The sequence below is a fragment of the Phragmites australis genome, chromosome 6 (assembly GCF_958298935.1).
Source record: "Phragmites australis chromosome 6, lpPhrAust1.1, whole genome shotgun sequence".
NCBI classification, from domain to species: domain Eukaryota; kingdom Viridiplantae; phylum Streptophyta; class Magnoliopsida; order Poales; family Poaceae; genus Phragmites; species Phragmites australis.
The window spans coordinates 7,178,083-7,195,277 of NC_084926.1; the positions used below are offsets into that span (position 1 = coordinate 7,178,083).

At 46.0% G+C, this 17,195-nt stretch overlaps 2 protein-coding genes across 3 annotated transcripts; one reads left to right on the forward strand and one right to left on the reverse strand.

The window, feature by feature from the left end:
• The first annotated feature begins 3,118 nt into the window (after window positions 1-3,118).
• LOC133921411 (protein KINESIN LIGHT CHAIN-RELATED 2-like) lies at window positions 3,119-6,944 on the forward strand. Of its 2 annotated transcripts, none has more exons than XM_062366264.1 (3): window positions 3,119-3,376; window positions 3,708-5,712; window positions 6,526-6,944. In XM_062366264.1, the coding sequence occupies exons 2-3, from the start codon at window positions 3,791-3,793 to the stop codon at window positions 6,752-6,754; spliced, it is 2,151 nt and encodes a 716-aa protein (XP_062222248.1). In that variant the 5' UTR covers window positions 3,119-3,376; window positions 3,708-3,790; the 3' UTR covers window positions 6,755-6,944. The 2 variants fall into 2 exon arrangements, with proteins under 2 accessions (XP_062222248.1, XP_062222249.1); XM_062366265.1 differs by having other exon boundaries at window positions 3,718-5,712.
• Window positions 6,945-7,392: 448 nt separating this feature from the next.
• Window positions 7,393-9,661, reverse strand: LOC133921413 (RING-box protein 1a). The gene is made up of 5 exons (XM_062366266.1): window positions 9,429-9,661; window positions 9,284-9,334; window positions 9,109-9,168; window positions 7,724-7,795; window positions 7,393-7,640 (listed from the first exon to the last, which is right to left on the reverse strand). Exons 1-5 carry the CDS (start codon window positions 9,538-9,540, stop codon window positions 7,603-7,605), a joined length of 333 nt encoding a protein of 110 aa, XP_062222250.1. The 5' UTR covers window positions 9,541-9,661; the 3' UTR covers window positions 7,393-7,602.
• Window positions 9,662-17,195: the final 7,534 nt, after the last annotated feature.

The window sequence follows — 17,195 nt, forward strand, 5'->3', positions numbered from 1 at the left end:
ATCGTTGATTTGTAACAGAAAGGACAGCCCAACCGATCTTGCCGGTTGTTAACCTTTTCTTTTCCTTGTTATATCGACGTAAGTACTAATCGGTAACTGAAAACGCAACCATACCATTTCCCGTGTACACGAGTAGTCGATTACACGACAATAAACTCAACCGTTCTATTGTCCTGACTCACGACGGCCGGGGGCCCGTGTCACGGGCCGGCGCTGGCGCACGATAAATCATCACGCCGACTACAGGTACAGACCAGCACAGCCGCAGGCATTGACCAACCACTACATGCCATCGCAGATTCACAGGACGGCGCACGGCTCCGTCGGAATAACAAATACTTCAAGTGTCCACCTCGACGCGGCGCGGATGCGACTAGTGCGATGATATCGGGGTGGTTCAGGGGTAATCATCCGTCCAGCCAGACAAAGCGGCCGTCGAGCTCGCCGGCCGGCCGGTGAGACGAGCAAGTCTCGCCTACTCTGAAGCTTCCGTTCTGCCATCCTGCACCCGCAACTGGTGCGTTGTTTTATGTTTGTTATGCTAAGACCATCTCTAACCCGTAACTGGGTTCATGAAAGTTAGACCAACACTAACAGTGAAGTTATTCAGTGCTACAGTACTTCGCAAAGTAATATAGCACTGGAAATCGATCTTCAGCAGATACCCCGTTGACGCTACAGTGCTGTACAGTATTGCTACAGTGCTGCGGAGAGAGAGTGACAGCGGGACCGGAGAGAGAAAAAGAGGAGTAAAAGGTAGGAAATGGAGGTAGCTGCTGGAGATGAAAAAATAAAGGATGCTGTAATAGTGATAGGTGATGCTATAATAGTGTTTTTAGGATAAAAATTTAAGATAGCTGTTGGAGATAACCTTAAAAAAAATTAATTAGGTTCTTCCTAAATACAGAATGTAACGCGAATAATATTCTGAAATAACACGTGGTTAGGTAAAAAACACTTAGAGGGCAATTTTCAAGACACTATAGCGACGTAACGCACCCGCAACTGGTGCGTTGTTTTATGTTTGTTGTGTTAAGACCATCTCTAAACCGTAACTGGGTTCATGAAAATTAGAAAGAGAATTTTTAAATTGGGTTCTTTTTAAATACAGAATGAAACATAAATAATATTTTGAAATGACACATGGTTAGGGAAAAACACTTAGATAACAAATTTTTTCTCTCTGTATAATATAGCAACGAGAAACAAGACATTGTAGTGAACGTAACGAGAACAATACCTCTAAATATTTTATCTCGTAAATTTATTATTAGCGACAAATTAATCGACTAATATCTAAAATAATACATATTCACTTAACAAACAGAGTAGATACGTTTCGATAGAGCATGTATGCGAATAGCCAATTTTTAGTACAGTCCATATACAGTAGATTGATTCATTGACTTTTTTTTCTTTTCGTCTGGTTGGCTTTAGAAGCTTAAACTTTCACTTAAAATTAAGATTTTCTTATGGCATCTATCAAGATGAGTAATTTTAACAAAGATAATTTGGTCAAAAGAAACTGAAAAGAAACCTTAAATGCCGCTTTTGCAACCACAATAAGAGTATCATTTGTCTTTAAAGTGTCACTTTGCTAAGTTAATTTGGTAAATTATTCACATTGTCTTAGGCATTACCATGCCAAGAAATATGAACATATTATGAGTGGTTGGCTACTTAATATGGATGCTAATAAAAAAAATTATTCTGATTGGGGTAGCCGCTCTATTTTGAACAATTTAGCTATATTGCAATGATATGATTTTTAAAACAACAAGAACAACATCTTTTTTTAGACACTCTTCAAAGAAACGTATTGATTCAAATTTTAGAGAGTATTAAAAAAGGAGGATCAATGGGAAGAGATCAGAATGGCTTACTAGAATTTGAAGGTGGCGGCTATAAAGCTTTTAGTCAAGAATGACTGCAATTTAGTTATATGTTATATGCTAGATAATGTCATATAACCACTCTAAAATTAACTATCTTATTTTATTTCTCTATCAACAATAAGCTATGATGATGTCATAATACAATAAGAGTTGTATGCATCTCGGATACAAAAGGCTGGAACGTTATCTTTTTAAAAAAAAATATATAACAATATTCTTTCCATTTCGTTCAATTCCTGATTCATCTTCTTATTTCTATTTTTTTTCTTATCTCCAATAGTTTCTTTCAAAAGGATCATGGATGGAAAAAAAAGATAAAAACTTCAACAAAAAATTTAAAAAAATCGTTAAAACATTGAAAGAAATCGAAATCTTTCGGACTCACTTCGCGGGTATGGTCCAATTGCAACATGAAACCCTCCGTTTCGGTTTTGCCAATCCATCGCTCTCGTACCAATCGATCATCCACTCTGGCCTCCTGCTAACAGCCGAGAAACAGCAAAGCCAATCCCTGCGCTTACTTGACAGGACAAAAGGAGAAAATAAAACAGCTCTAAAAAGGATCATGTCAGATTTAGTGTTTAGCAACTAAATATTTACTTTGGGCTACGGTATCCAAATTAGCAAACCTTAAACAGAGTTTGGTTAGCTCATGTCAGATTTAGGGTTTCGCAACTAACCTAGTAAGCCTTTGGCTAAATTAGCCGTTTAGATGTGTTAGTAGGCTAGCAATGAAAATGGAGATAGGTGTCACATAAAGAAAAAAAAGAGGTACAAGATTTGTCTAACCTACATTTCTTATGGGATGACATAAGTCGTTGCTACAAGTTCAAATTTACCTTTGAATATCATATCGTTCATTATCTTACATAGTGACTAGAAACCTCTTTACACAGAAAAATTAAAGCGTGTTTGAATTGTTATTGCCTAAGGATTCGACTCTCAAAATCTCTACAGGTCGTTGGTGCTAGACCATCTAAACACTTCTCGAACTAATGTCTACACAAACGTTCTTAGGCATTTGCGAATGCAAATGCAACTAGGGTGAGACTGAGAAAGATACATTGATATCAAAATGTTAATCATCTATAATCTTATCATAGGAAGAAGGAACTCAATTCGAGTGACCCAAGATTCAATCATAACGCACTAATTACTTGTGAAATAATAAACGGAAATTAACTATTTGCCCGCGTGGGATGCCGCTGCCGCATATGCGGGCCGATTGCACCAAGGCACGAACCATTCCGCCCCCTCCCATCGGCCGCACTCGTCTTCCCCCCGACATCGCCTCCATCCTATCGGAAGGCTTCCCCGACCCCTTCCTCCCTTCCCTATCAAGCTCTCCTCTTACCACGACGAAGCTGACGATTCGTTCCTCCATTTTTCCCATCCTGTCGCGTGAGCTGTTCGATCCTTCGGCCCGGGCCATAGTTGCAAGTGCAATGCTGCGTGGATCGAGCTGCTGAGCGCTGATCACGGTGAGGCCACTCAGATCCGCCCAATTGCCGCGTGGGATGCGTTGATGTGGGAGGCAATTTGGGTTCTGTGTGGTCAGAAGCGTGGGATCCCGCTTATATTTTGTGAATTAGTTTCTGCCCCACTTCCTGATACATTTGCTGCGAAAGTTGCAATTTTGTTGGTATTATTTTGCGCATTGGTTTCATCATATGGATGAATCCTATCTGATGTTTATCTGCTTGCCCGCTTGTTCGACATTAATAACTCAGCCGATTTGGACTTTATTCATTAATTATTCTTACGGGTTCAATTTTGAAGCATTTACATATCGCCTTAATTGTTTTTGTTCAGTTTCTTTCAGGGTATTGCGGAGAGCTTGTCCGTCCGTTTCGGCTTCGGGGATAGAAGAAGCTTGGCATAATTATCTCAACAAGATGCCAGGAATCACAGTGGATGAAGTTGTTTCAGAGGAGGCGCCGAACGGGGTGAATTCCTCCCAAAACAACGAAAATATGTCCGCCCCAAAGTCGACGGCAGCTTCAACAACGGTGGCAAGCATGCAAAGTGAGGCACTTGAGATGCATGTTGAGGGTTCCGGTGCTGCGGAGCCCTCAATTGAGCAGCTCTACAACAATGTGTGTGAGATGGAGAGCTCGAGTGAGGGTGGTTCCCCACCACGCGAGAGCTTCGGGTCGGACGGGGAGGAGTCAAGGATTGATTCGGAGCTTCGCCACCTTGTTGCTGGGGAGATGGAGGCTATGAAGGTAATTGAGGAGGAGGAGGAGGGTGGGAGTGTAGCCAATGCGGTACCTGCTGCTGAGAATGGAACCCCAGTCAAGACACAGTCTTCCAATTCGTCCAAGAAGTCGAAGAAGGCCTCAAAATCACAGCTTGAGTCTGATGCCTCTGTTGGCCCCAATGGCAAGGCATCTCTGGAGGAAGGCGAGAGTGAGGTCAGCAAACCAGGTAGCCGAGTTGGCCGTCGACGGAAATCAAATGCCAATCCACAGAATGGAACAGAAGATGCTGGGCTTGATAACCCAGACCTTGGACCATTTCTTCTTAAACATGCAAGAGACTTGATTGCCTCGGAAAACCCACGTCGGGCACTGAAATATGCTCTTCGTGCCACCAAGTCCTTCGAGAAATGCGTAGGTGGAAAGCCGAGCTTGAACTTGGTGATGAGTTTGCATGTTGTTGCAGCAATCTACTGCAACTTGGGAAAATACGAAGAGGCTGTACCTGTGCTGCAGCGATCCCTCGAGATCCCTGTAATTGAGGAAGGTCAGGAGCATGCTCTTGCAAAGTTTTCTGGTTGCATGCAGTTAGGGGACACCTATGGGATGCTAGGTCAGACTGCACTCTCATTGCAATGGTATGCTGCTGGGCTTGAAATTCAGAAGCAAACATTGGGAGAGCAAGACCCTAGGGTTGGAGAGACTTGCCGGTACTTGGCTGAGGCCCATGTGCAGGCACTACAACTTGATGAAGCACAAAGATTGTGTCAGATGGCTCTTGACATCCACAGGGAGAATGGCGAGCCAGCCTCGCTAGAAGAAACAGCTGATAGGAGGCTGATGGGTCTTATTTGTGACACCAAGGGTGACCATGAAGCTGCCCTGGAGCATCTAGTGATGGCTAGCATGGCCATGGTTGCCAACGGCCAGGAGACTGAGGTGGCCTCAGTTGATTGCAGCATTGGTGACATTTACCTCTCCTTGGGTCGGTATGATGAGGCTGTGTTTGCTTACCAGAAAGCTCTTACAGTATTCAAGACCAGCAAAGGGGAGAATCATGCAACTGTGGCTTCTGTTTTTGTGCGTCTAGCCGATCTGTACAACAAGACAGGAAAGCTAAGGGAGTCGAAATCCTACTGTGAAAATGCCCTCAAGATTTATCAGAAACCTATTCCAGGGACTTCTCTGGAAGAAATTGCCACCGGTTTAACTGATGTTTCAGCCATATATGAGACCATGAATGAGCATGAGCAAGCACTGAAGTTACTCCAGAAGGCCTTAAAAATGTACAGCAATTCTGCCGGCCAACAGAGCACAATTGCTGGAATTGAGGCTCAGATGGGTGTCTTGTACTATATTTTGGGTAACTATGGAGAGTCTTATGATTCCTTCAAGAGTGCGATTGCAAAGCTCCGCACTTGTGGTGAGAAAAAGTCTGCCTTCTTTGGCGTTGCCCTAAACCAAATGGGGTTGGTATGTGTTCAAAGATACTCAATAAATGAAGCTGCGGAACTTTTTGAGGAAGCTAGGGCTGTTCTGGAGCAAGAATACGGGCCGTATCATCCAGATACTTTAGGTGTATCCAGCAATCTTGCTGGAACCTATGATGCAATGGGAAGGTAAGCTCCCTACTTATTCCTGCTTTACTTTTCGCCACAAAATCGACTCTGCACATCACCAGCTACAGCCTGCAAGTATTCATCCTTCCCTATCTTGCAGCATATACACCTGGCAGAACAACAATTTGTAGAAGTGTTTTCTTGCACACTAAACCTTTCATATTCTTCAAAAAAATATCACTAAGTGAATATGAAAACCAATAATGTTGTCTTAACTAGGTATTGATGATTTGTCCATATGGCCTTTCACATAATGAACTGCATTTCTGCACAATTGCTGGTATGTAGGGTAAAGGTACTCTTGCAAGTGGGTATTCTTTGGTCTCGTAGTCTTCTCATCTTCCAGCTAGGCACACGATTAGCATCTTTATCTGCTTTTGCTACTAGAATTGAGTTGATCAGATATTGATTGCTAATAAAGCTGGATCAATTTAATTGAAGTAGGACCATCCTACATCATCTTTAGTTGCTTGTCGCTGACTGATCTGTAAAGAAGGATTGCACATACTTTATCCTCTTGCTTTATCTTTTTTCTATTTCCTTTTTTCTCCCATTGTTTCCTGTGGAAACTTCATGCTACTTTGTAGGACATGTGGACTGTTAGCTTTATAGTCTGAGTACAAGTGTACAACAACTGGCTGGATCAGAAATGTCAACACTCTATATCAGATTTCTGAAGCAACGATTCTATCTTTCTGACACACTTTTCAATCACACATCATCAGGCTTATGTCCTGTAATGCGAAAAGTTTCTGTTTCATTTTCACTGCAATTATCGGTTGGTACTTAATATTCCTGCATCTTGTTTACCAGACTGGATGAGGCCATCGAGATCTTGGAATATGTTGTCGGAATGCGCGAGGAGAAGCTGGGCACAGCAAACCCAGACGTCGACGATGAGAAGCGGAGGCTTGCAGAGCTGCTGAAGGAGGCCGGCCGGGTCAGAAGCAGGAAGGCGAAGTCCCTGGAGAATCTGCTGGAGACCAACCCATATACCGTCACCAAGAGAAACAGTCGCAGCATGATTCACTCACTGGTCTGAAAGGAAAATCACCGTGATCGAAAAGGCAAGGATTGTTACTAAGGTGTATCAATTGGTTTGTTCTTATGAGTCGATGAGAATAGTTGTGTTTACGGATCTAGAAATACGAAATGATCAAATTGATTTGTTGTAAAGTTACAGATGCTATAATTGGTTACTACTTGTTCAGTGTTGAAAGCTCTTTTTATTATGCTTGTGGAAGCGAGTGCTGGGTACTGTTTCTCTCTTTTTCTGCCTGTCTGATGTGCGAGCTCTTTTGGCAGATCGCCATATCAAAGTATATATGTTCAGCACAGTTGTAGCTGTACTTCTTTTAGGTGACACGTCTATGCTGCAACTCAATTGATCCTGCTTAGATTTAATTGCCAGACCAAGTCGCCTGCGAAAACTTGCTGTTCGATCATTAATCGGTCTACCGTTGTGGATGGCAAAACCAGATATCATCGCGAGCCAGCTGTTATTTCCAAGGGTTCGATTCATGGAGCTTCTGGTAGTCAAATAGTCAAGATTCGCTACAAACTTTTTTCTAGAAAATATAAAATTGATGGCGTTTCCCATTGTGTAAAAGGTTAAAACTTCTATCATGGGAGCATCACAAATTCATATGCAGATAGAGGAAACTGAAGTAAACACTACGATAGCCACCAAATGCCACTTAATTTCTGCAAATAGTGATATTCCTCTGCAGCTTTACGCGAGAAAGAGTTGCTGAACAGTGCCTCGAGGGTTTAAACAAAAATCCCAGCCTCAGAAACATTAACCATCCCTAGTATGTCCTTAATCATCGGTAACAACTGCTGCTAAACTGCCAGAAACATGACACAACTTCACGCCCAAGCCATGACTGTCTAGTGACCATACTTCTGGAACTCCCACTCACTGTTGTCTGCAATGTCAAGTCACAACAACTTAGAAGGTGGCCAGGCATGAGTAATAATCACATTGGTCAAGTTGCCAGGGTTAACCAACCTAGAGGGCACACTTGACGGGTCTTGAGCCAACGGCTGATGCAGTGGAAGTGGAAGGCATGGTTGCAAACTCCTGAGATACACAAACAGATTATAATCTCAGTTTAAAAAAAAAATCAGTGACCCCAGTTAGATTTTAAGGAAAAAGTCCACTTTACTCCCCTGAACTATACTAGTGGTCCTGATAACCCCCTAAACTTTCAAACCATCCATTTTAACCCCCCTGAAGTTTCAATACCGGATCACTTAACCTCCTGAGCTGGTGACGTAGCTGGTGAAGTTTTTCCCATTTTGGTAATAATCACATTGACTAGTATAGTTTTTCCCATTTTGGTAATAACCAGGCATGAGTAATAATCACATTGACTAGCTGGTGAAGTTTTTCCTATTTTGGTCGTCGGAGGTGATGTAGCAATACACGTGGATGTGGAGAAGTCCACATCATCGAAAACCGCTTTCATGTCACTAAAACCACCATTGGAACCAGCTCAGGAGGTTAAGTGATCCGGTATTGAAACTTCGGAGGAATAAAATAGACGGTTTGAAAGTTCAGGGGGTTATCCGGACCATTGGCATAGTTTGGGAGAGTAAAGTGGACTTTTTCCTAGATTTAAATACTTGGCAAAATACAGTGTGTGCCATGAGTGGTACAGATACGAATCACTAAATCAGAACCAGTCAAGGAGCCCAATTAGCAAATAAGATGTAAGACAGTCTTATATGACTTCATAGTAACAAATCTATATTACCCCTTTCAATAATCACAGAAGTCCAGTTATCACCTTCATCTTTCAATAATTTTGCGGCGGTAGAGAAAGATACAAGAACAGAATGTTTGGCTAGAGAACTTGGCCTTGTTTTCTAGAGGAAAACTAAATACATTACTACCATGCATATGGTTACAAGTGCACAATACCTAAACAAGCACCAGGGCCCCAATACCCTACAAATAACCAAGCAAGTCTTCCAAGACACCCCAGGGCCCCAAAGGTTGGATGGCTGGAGTTGGGATACCATAATCAAGGCAGAGAAACACACAGTCAGGCAAGACCTAACTAACATCATGCAAACCAATGCTAATTGCAGCAGGCACGGGCCTACGAATACAAGTAGTTCCACTACCATGTATAAGTTTGGCAACCAAAGCTATCACCGATAAATAAAATCAAACACTTCCCAGTAGCAAACCCCTTCCAACCACTCCACATGAGTCCAAAATAAATAAATAATACAGCAAATTTCACACCACAACCATCACCAAATCGAGCAGCAGTGTCATGCTACTGCCACCGCGCCACAACAGCACGACGGACTTAAGCGCAGCAAGTAACCCTGCATTCAGTACCATAATGGGGAAAGAACAAGGGAAGCAGATGGGAGTCGTACCCCAAGCGACGGTGCACTCCTCGCTGGTGGCGCTGGCCTGGTTCGCCTGGCACTCGATGCCTGCATCATACACACAACACAATCGCAGATACCCACGACACCGCGATGTCAGATCAACAGGCACAAAACCAAAACAAATCGAAGGGGGGAGAGGGACGCGGGGCGGCGAGCTCACAGAGGTCCATGATGTGATTGCGGCAGATGGCGCAGTTGTCCACCACAATGTCTGCGCGCGGGGAAAACGTGGATAAATTTACGTCAGATCGCACGGATTCAAACGAAAAATAGCGAGAAGGAGAGATGTGGCGATGCGTCCGTACCCCAAGCCCAGAGGGAGACGGCGTTCCACTTCTTGATCTCGAAGCGCTTCGCCTTCTTGCTGGCTGCGGCGGAGGAGGAGGCCGGGGCCACGGCGACGTCGCCATTGTCCATCGCGCGGCGAAGCAACCCTAGGATCACGAGAGGAGAGCGGAGAAGAGAGGAAAGGGGCTAATTATTTTTTTTTTCCCACCCTACCGGCCATCGGGCTCCACTCGAATGTGCTGTTTGCCACTCTCCATTTTCTCCCGACGCCTGTCATTTTTCTTTTTCTTTGGCTACGACGCGCAATGATGTTTCTACCCTTCTTTGCCTTCCTCCCCTTTTTCACGGGCGGAGGCGGGTTAATTAATTTTTTATCACCCTATTCGATAGTAACTTTTCATATAACATCCATTTAAACTGTTGTGATAAAATATCATTTGGACCCCATGAAAATATTTAGTTTGCCACTTTGAGCTTTTTTCCATCGTCATTTTTTTTTGCACCTGCCAACGTGGAAGCGAAGTGGAAATGATCTTTATGCCCCTTGATCACTCCAGCTCGCCAACGCCTTCGACATCCTCATGCACGTCGTGGGGGGAGGGGGGTGGGCGACAAAGGAGGCGTGGAGGAGTAGCCACCGCCGACGGCGCGCACGGGCGGCCCTAAGATGAACTGCGGCGCGCGCCGCAGAGTCGAGCGGCGATGGCTACGCATCGTCGGCCATGGGAGTCGAGCTGCGGCACTAGCGCATCATCAGCCACGGGTTCTAGCAGCAGCGGCAGCGACGCATCGTCGGCCACGGGGTCAAGCGGCGGCGGCGCATGCAACCCAGAAATGAGGGCGACGGCGTAGGCAGCCCCGAGATCCACCGCATGAGGTCCTTGTCCGCCGATGACACTTCGATGAATAGCCCGGATGGGAACCTAAGGCTCCCGCATAGCACGGTTGCGAACACCTTGGCAGCCGCCTCGCCACCAAATGATAGTGCGCCGTCAGGGAGTAGCACGCACATGACCACCCTAGCACTTCATATGTAAGACCCAAACTTCTCGGGATCTCATATGCCTCCTATACCAGTCCCTAAATCAAGTAACTGATACACATAGTATAATAATCGTGGCATCATAGTCAAATTTCATACATAAAATATTAAGGTAGAGTATAAAAGGTTTACAAACCATACAGTATATTACAAACTTAGTCTAATGGCCAATAAAAACATAACATAAAGAACTACCCAAGACACAGGCAACTAGGGTGTGAATGTGACTTCTATCTCTACTCTTCATCCGCGCATTTATCCTCGACATAGTCGATAGTGGCTTCCTCATCTGAATGATAGCGAGAGTGAATACGAAAGGTACTAAGCAAGCTATATACTACTTTAAATGGTTGATAAATGTATAAAGGGTATTTCAAGGATAAGGTTTTACAATTTAGTTTTAAGCGTAAAGTAGTTTTATACAGTCATTCAGTTGTATTCTTTACTGGTAGCTTTAAAACATTTTAAAGTAGTTTAAAACCAGGAAACAAGTTATATCTAGGGGGTTTTCGATCCTGAGAGGAACTACACCCCACTCTGCAATCCCTATCATTATATCAAATGTACTTCTAGTATCACACAGATTCTGACAGATTGAGCCAGCAATCTTATCACACGGGTATCTAGTTAACACACTTGCTCATCAAGATACACACATCCAGAGTCTAATCAAACGTGACCATGCCTTCGCATGTTCATAACCATGTACACGGCTGTTCGAATAGGTTTACACTCTGCAGAGGTTGTACACTGTACCCACACGATATGCTCAACCCTCCAACCGTTGCAAGTGGAGAACCAAATCATACCGAGACACTACAATCACCTTTCATGTTGGGCTTTTCTACGAGATATCCCATGTACCAGAGGCCTTGTACTGAATGTCATCCCCTTTTTAAGTCATTGACCGATTCTCGAACATTCAAACACAGGGACATATTGTCACTTGACCCCTCGCTGCTCTCCAGCCTCCTAGTATGATGCACAACCCAGTCCAGTGAGAGAAAAGCAAAGTCCTGCCTATACAGAACGCATGGTTGCATGAGGGTGGCTTAGCATGACGATGCAAGATTAGATGCTTAAATGATCAGGGTAGGTATCTTCTGGCAATGAATATCACAAATATAACTCAATCCCTCAAAAGCATCCTCGACTGGAGGACCACTCTATCTGCTCCTGCAAAAACAGTTTTTACCTATTTTTACACATATTCCGCCATATCCCACACGATATCAAAGATTTCACAACCATAACGGAATTCATAACCATCAAAGATTCATGGTATATGAGTTAACATTGATAACAATAAATTGTTATTTCTTAAGAGATGTATTTTAAAAGCAACGTCTCCGATGAGACGTATTCAATCCTAAGCATGCTAGATATCAAGTCCAACGTTAACATAGATAACGACAGGTAACTCCTAAGTTATATGTATCCTGGATGATAATATTTAGGCAGTACAATTGTTTAATAGAAGTAACTATCAAAAGTAGTTTGTAAAAGTGCAATACATATCATATGCGATAATACCAGTTTTCGTTGATCATGTAGATTATTTAAAATCATAGGTTTAATATGAACAAGGAGATAGGACTTGCCTTCTCCAAAGTTCTCTTCTAAACTTTGATCAAAATCTAGATCTTCCTTGCTCCTGATGCTTTCCGCGCATCACTCACAAAATTCTACTTGTTCTACAAATGCGACTACGATCAATAATAAACTATACTAAATAAGAACAAATAATACCAAATAAAAATCCAAAAGAGTGTTGATGGATACCACAATGGTATAGATAGGTAGATCTTGAATTTAGATAAATTTCGGCGAAAGAATCATCAAAATTGAAGCCAGATTAGGGAACTTATGACTCCTGAAAGATTTAATCTAAAATTAAACTAAGAAAATATGAAAATACACTATTCATGAGTGGGACCCATGCAAATAGTACCCTTGGCCCACATGAACAATATCCTAAATTAGGTCGAAATGGGTTTGGACTGGGCCATACTTGGGCTTGGGCTGGGCCAGGCTTAGGCTTGGACTGCGTAGTACTGGACTGCACAGTATCACGACCCACTTGGGTCAGGCCAGGTGGTTTTTTAACGGCTGTTGAGCTAGGTCGACCTGGCAGGCTAGCCGGCTACCGGGCTAAGCCATGACCCGACTTGGCCAGGCCGCCCAGACATGGTGCGTGAGTGGCGGCCCACCCACGCAAGCGCGAGCACGCGGGAACATGGCAGGGTTCGGTGGCGAAGGGGGATCGGGCCGATGATAAGCAATTGCGGCGAAGACGCGACGGTGAGCTTGTCAGATTCACGCTCCAGCCGAGGGTCCTTGAAGGCAAATGGTCGTCGAGCCTCTACACGTGACAACTAACCTGTCTGGGGGTTTATCGACGACGAACCGTGGTCGGAGCAGCGCCATACGACAATCGAAGCAAGTCTAAGAGACGTTGCAAAAATTGGGCAACACCTCCACTCTTCTAGTGCGCCTTGGGCCACCCGCAAGCCTACAACTAAGTCTACGCAGCTAACATGGCACGAAAGTCAGCTCAGGAGAGGGCTAGGGGTCACTGGAGTTGAGCAATGGTGACAGCGACAGGGAAAACTCACGGCTGCATGACGTCAGGTGATGGGAAGACACGAGAACAGTGACATGCTAGCTAGGAGGTTGCGCGAGGGGACTGGATGCTCATCGAGCACAAAGAACGGTGATGGGCAGGATGGCAGCCGGTGATGCGTTGAAGCGATGACAGCAATGCTGCTGGGTCCTTGGCTTTGGCAGGCTCCTATCGGGCTTCTGGTCGATGGAGAGTGACACATGGACAGTGATGAGCTTGTGGAGCTTCTCGACAGCTCGTTGGGGGGGAGAAACAACAGCGACGGAGCTGCGGCGGAGAGCAATGGTGCGGGTGGTGAAAGGGAAAAGGTGGAGGAGAGAGGTCGGGGCTATGCCTTTTATAGCCCTATGGCTCGACTTGAGACGGTGCTGGGCTCGTGACGTCGTGCTTTCGTCGGCAAGCAGCGCGACGGTGAGGTGGCATGGGGCGCCCACCTTAATCCCCGTGACATGGCCACATTGCGTCGTCCATGCGCGGGCGCGGAAGTCGCACGGCTGTAGGCACATGGGCAACGTGTTGTGAGGGCAGAGAGAGAAGAGAGAGCGAGAGAGCGAAGGGCTTCACGGCTCATTCAATGCGTCGGCCGTGATATTTCCTGGGGGAGTGTGGCAGTCGCAGTGGTGGTGCGCAGATAGCGTGGAATTGGAGGAGGGAGATGACGCGAGCAGCGAGCGGATGGGCGACATGTGGACGACCGGGCTCACGTGTGCGCGTGGGCGAGTAGGCGACGCTCGCGGAAGCTGGGCCGGCAGCGCGGCTGTGGCCCAGGCGCTAGAGAAGGAACGGGGAAGGGTGCCGGGCCTGTTGGGCTAGCTGGATGGGCTACATCGAGAGGGAAAAAGGAAATGCGACCCGAGAAGAGAAAGAGATTAGCCCCGAGGTATATAGAGAAAAGGCAAAGGAAAAATGCTTTTGGGATAAATTCAAATGAGGGATTTGAATTTGAATTTATGAGTAAAGATCAGAGATTTAGAAGATGATTTGAATCAAAATGATTTGAATTCAAATTAGAGTTGAGCTGAACAGAAACTAAGAGTGGATTTGAATTTGAGAGACATTGAAATTCTAATCTCCAAAGTAAGAACCACAACAACAATAAACAAAATACATATGAATAAACTTAATGCAGGGGTTTATTTAGAAATTAAGGTTTTGCATTTCGGAGTACTTAGCCAACCTAATATATATGAATATATACATACTTATATATATATATATATATATATATATATATATATGTTCATATACACTTTTACTTGGTGTTTATTTGGTTTAATTTATTACAATTTTTTTAATTTGAAGTGAATTTTGCAATTAACTAATGTGCTAAAACTCATAAAGTTACACCACACGTCCACCTTTCCCCGTACTCGCCGCTGGCCACCACCCCGGGAGCCACGTAGTGCGGTGTTCTCATGAGCCCCTTCGTGTGACCCTCGCCGCTGACCCATATGACGGACCCAAAGTCTGTGAGCCGCACGCGCAAGGCTCCACCCTCGCTAGATGGGTCGAGGTCGAGGAGGATGTTGTTTTGCTTGACGTCACGGTGGACGCCACCGTGGTGATAATAATGCGTGAGTGCATCGGTGAGCTACGCGATGACGTGGGCTGCGTTGAGCTCCGGGACGGGCGCACCGTGGGTGAGGCAGTGGAGGCGTCGTCGTATCAGGCACGATGATGATGTGGCCGCCAGCGCTGAGAGAGATGATGTGAGGGGAAAATGGAAGAGAGGGGGTAGAGTGGTCATTTTCATTCCACTTCCACGTTAGCAGATGCAAAAAAAATTAAAAATGCCATGTGGCGGTGGAAAAGAGTTCAAAGTGGCAAACGAGAATGTTTATTTACTTGGAGACTAAGTGATATTTTGGTATAACAGCTCGGGTGGGCGTTGTCGGAGGGTGAACTTCTCAAGCAGGGATCCGGAGGGACCCCTTTGAGATTCAGCCGGGGGGATGATTCTGAATCCGTTTTGCGGGTGAAATAAATGGGCGTAAATGAGATGCAGGTGGAATGGAAGGATCGGGTGCAGGAAGTAGTAAATTCTAAGGAGGTTTTTAGACATGTTCGGGCCACACTGAGTGTAACACCCTACTCCTGTGTGTATGCTATAAATGCTCTGAGAATGCCTCTCTGAGTGTTTACTGGGTTACAAGAATATCTGTCTAGTCTAGAGCTTCGTGCTCCTTGTTCTTCAGTGATCTAAGCTTCTGTGCTTTACTTGGCTATTGTCCGAACTAGCCTCAATCTTGCCTCCATTCCTCACTTGTCTTCTCCGGGGAGCCCGCCCCGCCTTTATAGTCGCTGGGACGGTAGCGTGCCCAGAAAGTGATGGCGCGAGTTCCAAGGCACCGTAAATGGAAAGCAACCATCATGGGCTACTGCGCGAGGTGACGGGGAGGGTTGAAAACGCGCCCCCATCCGGTCTTGTATGTCATCATGCCGTTCTTCAACGGGCGCTGCAGGGAGGGCCTACCGAGCAACCACCGAGCAACCCGGCGTGCCCGCTCGGTCAGAGCAAGCCTGACATAGCAGGGTGGCAGGCGAGGCGCCTTGGGCTTCGCGATGTTATCCCGAGGCGCGCCGGATGTCCCGCGATGGGACCCGTGCATTAAATATCCCCACGCCCCCCCTGTCAGGCCATGGCAGGGACTGATAGAAAGCGTGGGGGGAGCAGTTGGAAGTGATAGGCCACGTGCCCTCTTAAATGCAGCATCGGGCCTCTCACCAGTTGACATCTCACCGCTGGACCTCTGTGAGGACCACCGGCGAAGGACTTCTCAGGCCCTCATGGAACCGAGTGCTCGGGAGCCACTGTTAGCCACCCCGAGCACTCTCTCCTGGATATGCCCTTTCTTGGTCCTCGGGGAACCGAGTGCTCGGGGGCCACTGTTTACGGCTCCGAGCACTCTCTCCCGGAACTGGCTGTTCGGGTCCTCGGGGGCCACTGTTCACGGCCCCGAGCACTCTCTCCCGGAACTGACTTCCCTTGGGTCCTCGGGGGACTCGGGTGCTCCGGGCCACTGTTCGCAGCCCCGAGCACCCTCTTCCCGGCACTTGGTCTTCTCGGGTCATCGGGGAACTCGGGTACTCGGGACCACTGTTCGTGGCCCCGAGCACCCTCTCCCAGGACTTAGTCTTCTCGGGTCATCGGGGAACTCGGGTACTCGGGGATCACTGTTCGTGGCCCTGAGCACCCTCTCCCGGGACTTAGTCTTCTCGCACCTCGGGGAGATAGCCCTCGCGGGAGGGCGCCACATGGCACTCTACTGTTCTGGCCTCGGGACTCGGGGACCCCTGGTTCCTGTGTCACCGACAGGTGTCATTTGAGAAGTTATCATTCGACAAAGTGGCAAAAAAAATAATTAACCCGGCTGAGGCACCCTACGGCCATCTTCGCCAACTCGACATCAGTCACGATGGCCAAACATCCTGGATGGGGGGCACCCATCTCCCTGTCCATGATAGCCACATAGGGTGATAAGTCCACAGCCTCCAGTTGGGGCACACCGCCACAGGGCCTCGAGTTTGCTCATCCACGCAAGGCTTATGACATGTTTGGTTGGGATGATGCTTTTTTGGCTTTTGGCTGAAAAACTATTTTTCTAGTTTCTGGCTGTTAGCTTTTGTAATAATTTTTTAACTTCTCAGCACACTAAAAGCTAGAAAAGCTCATCTCAATTAGCTTTTCAGCTCTTAGTTTATTTTCTCAGAAGCTAGCTTTTTAGTTTTCTAAAAGTCAGCTTAATAGCTGGGTTGTTTCGTTCGGCTTGCCAGAAGCCAGAAAGCCGAACCAAATACAGCCTTAGCCCCTGGATGCCCCACTCGACTTCGGATAGCGAGGCAGCGAGCAAGGCATCGTCCAACCCCACGTACGTGGAGAGGTCAAGTGAGGTGTGGTTTAGGTGGGGATGAAAAGGAAAGAGACAACGGTGACGCAAGGGCACTTGTCATCACGTGGGGAAGATGATGGCTGCGGTGGTGGCGACACAACATCAATGGTGGGTGGCCAAACATGTGTAAGGAGGTTGGAGAAGAAGGTGATGAAGAAGAAGAGTGGTAGAACTGTCTGTACATCCAACGCCATGTTAGACATATCCAAAGAAAAAGAAAAATACCAAG

What these genes read in the sequence shown, in the direction of transcription:
- LOC133921411 (XM_062366264.1), top strand. Translation starts at nt 3,791, where the DNA reads ATGCCAGGAATCACAGTGGATGAAGTTGTTTCAGAGGAGGCGCCGAAC. An exon ending in ACCTATGATGCAATGGGAAG is followed by an intron (nt 5,713 to 6,525) that starts GTAAGCTCCCTA and finishes CTTGTTTACCAG; the next exon opens with ACTGGATGAGGCCATCGAGA.
- LOC133921413 (XM_062366266.1), bottom strand. Translation starts at nt 9,540, where the DNA reads ATGGACAATGGCGACGTCGCCGTGGCCCCGGCCTCCTCCTCCGCCGCA. An exon ending in CAATCACATCATGGACCTCT is followed by an intron (nt 9,169 to 9,283) that starts GTGAGCTCGCCG and finishes TGTATGATGCAG; the next exon opens with GCATCGAGTGCCAGGCGAAC. An exon ending in GGAGTGCACCGTCGCTTGGG is followed by an intron (nt 7,796 to 9,108) that starts GTACGACTCCCA and finishes TGTGTATCTCAG; the next exon opens with GAGTTTGCAACCATGCCTTC.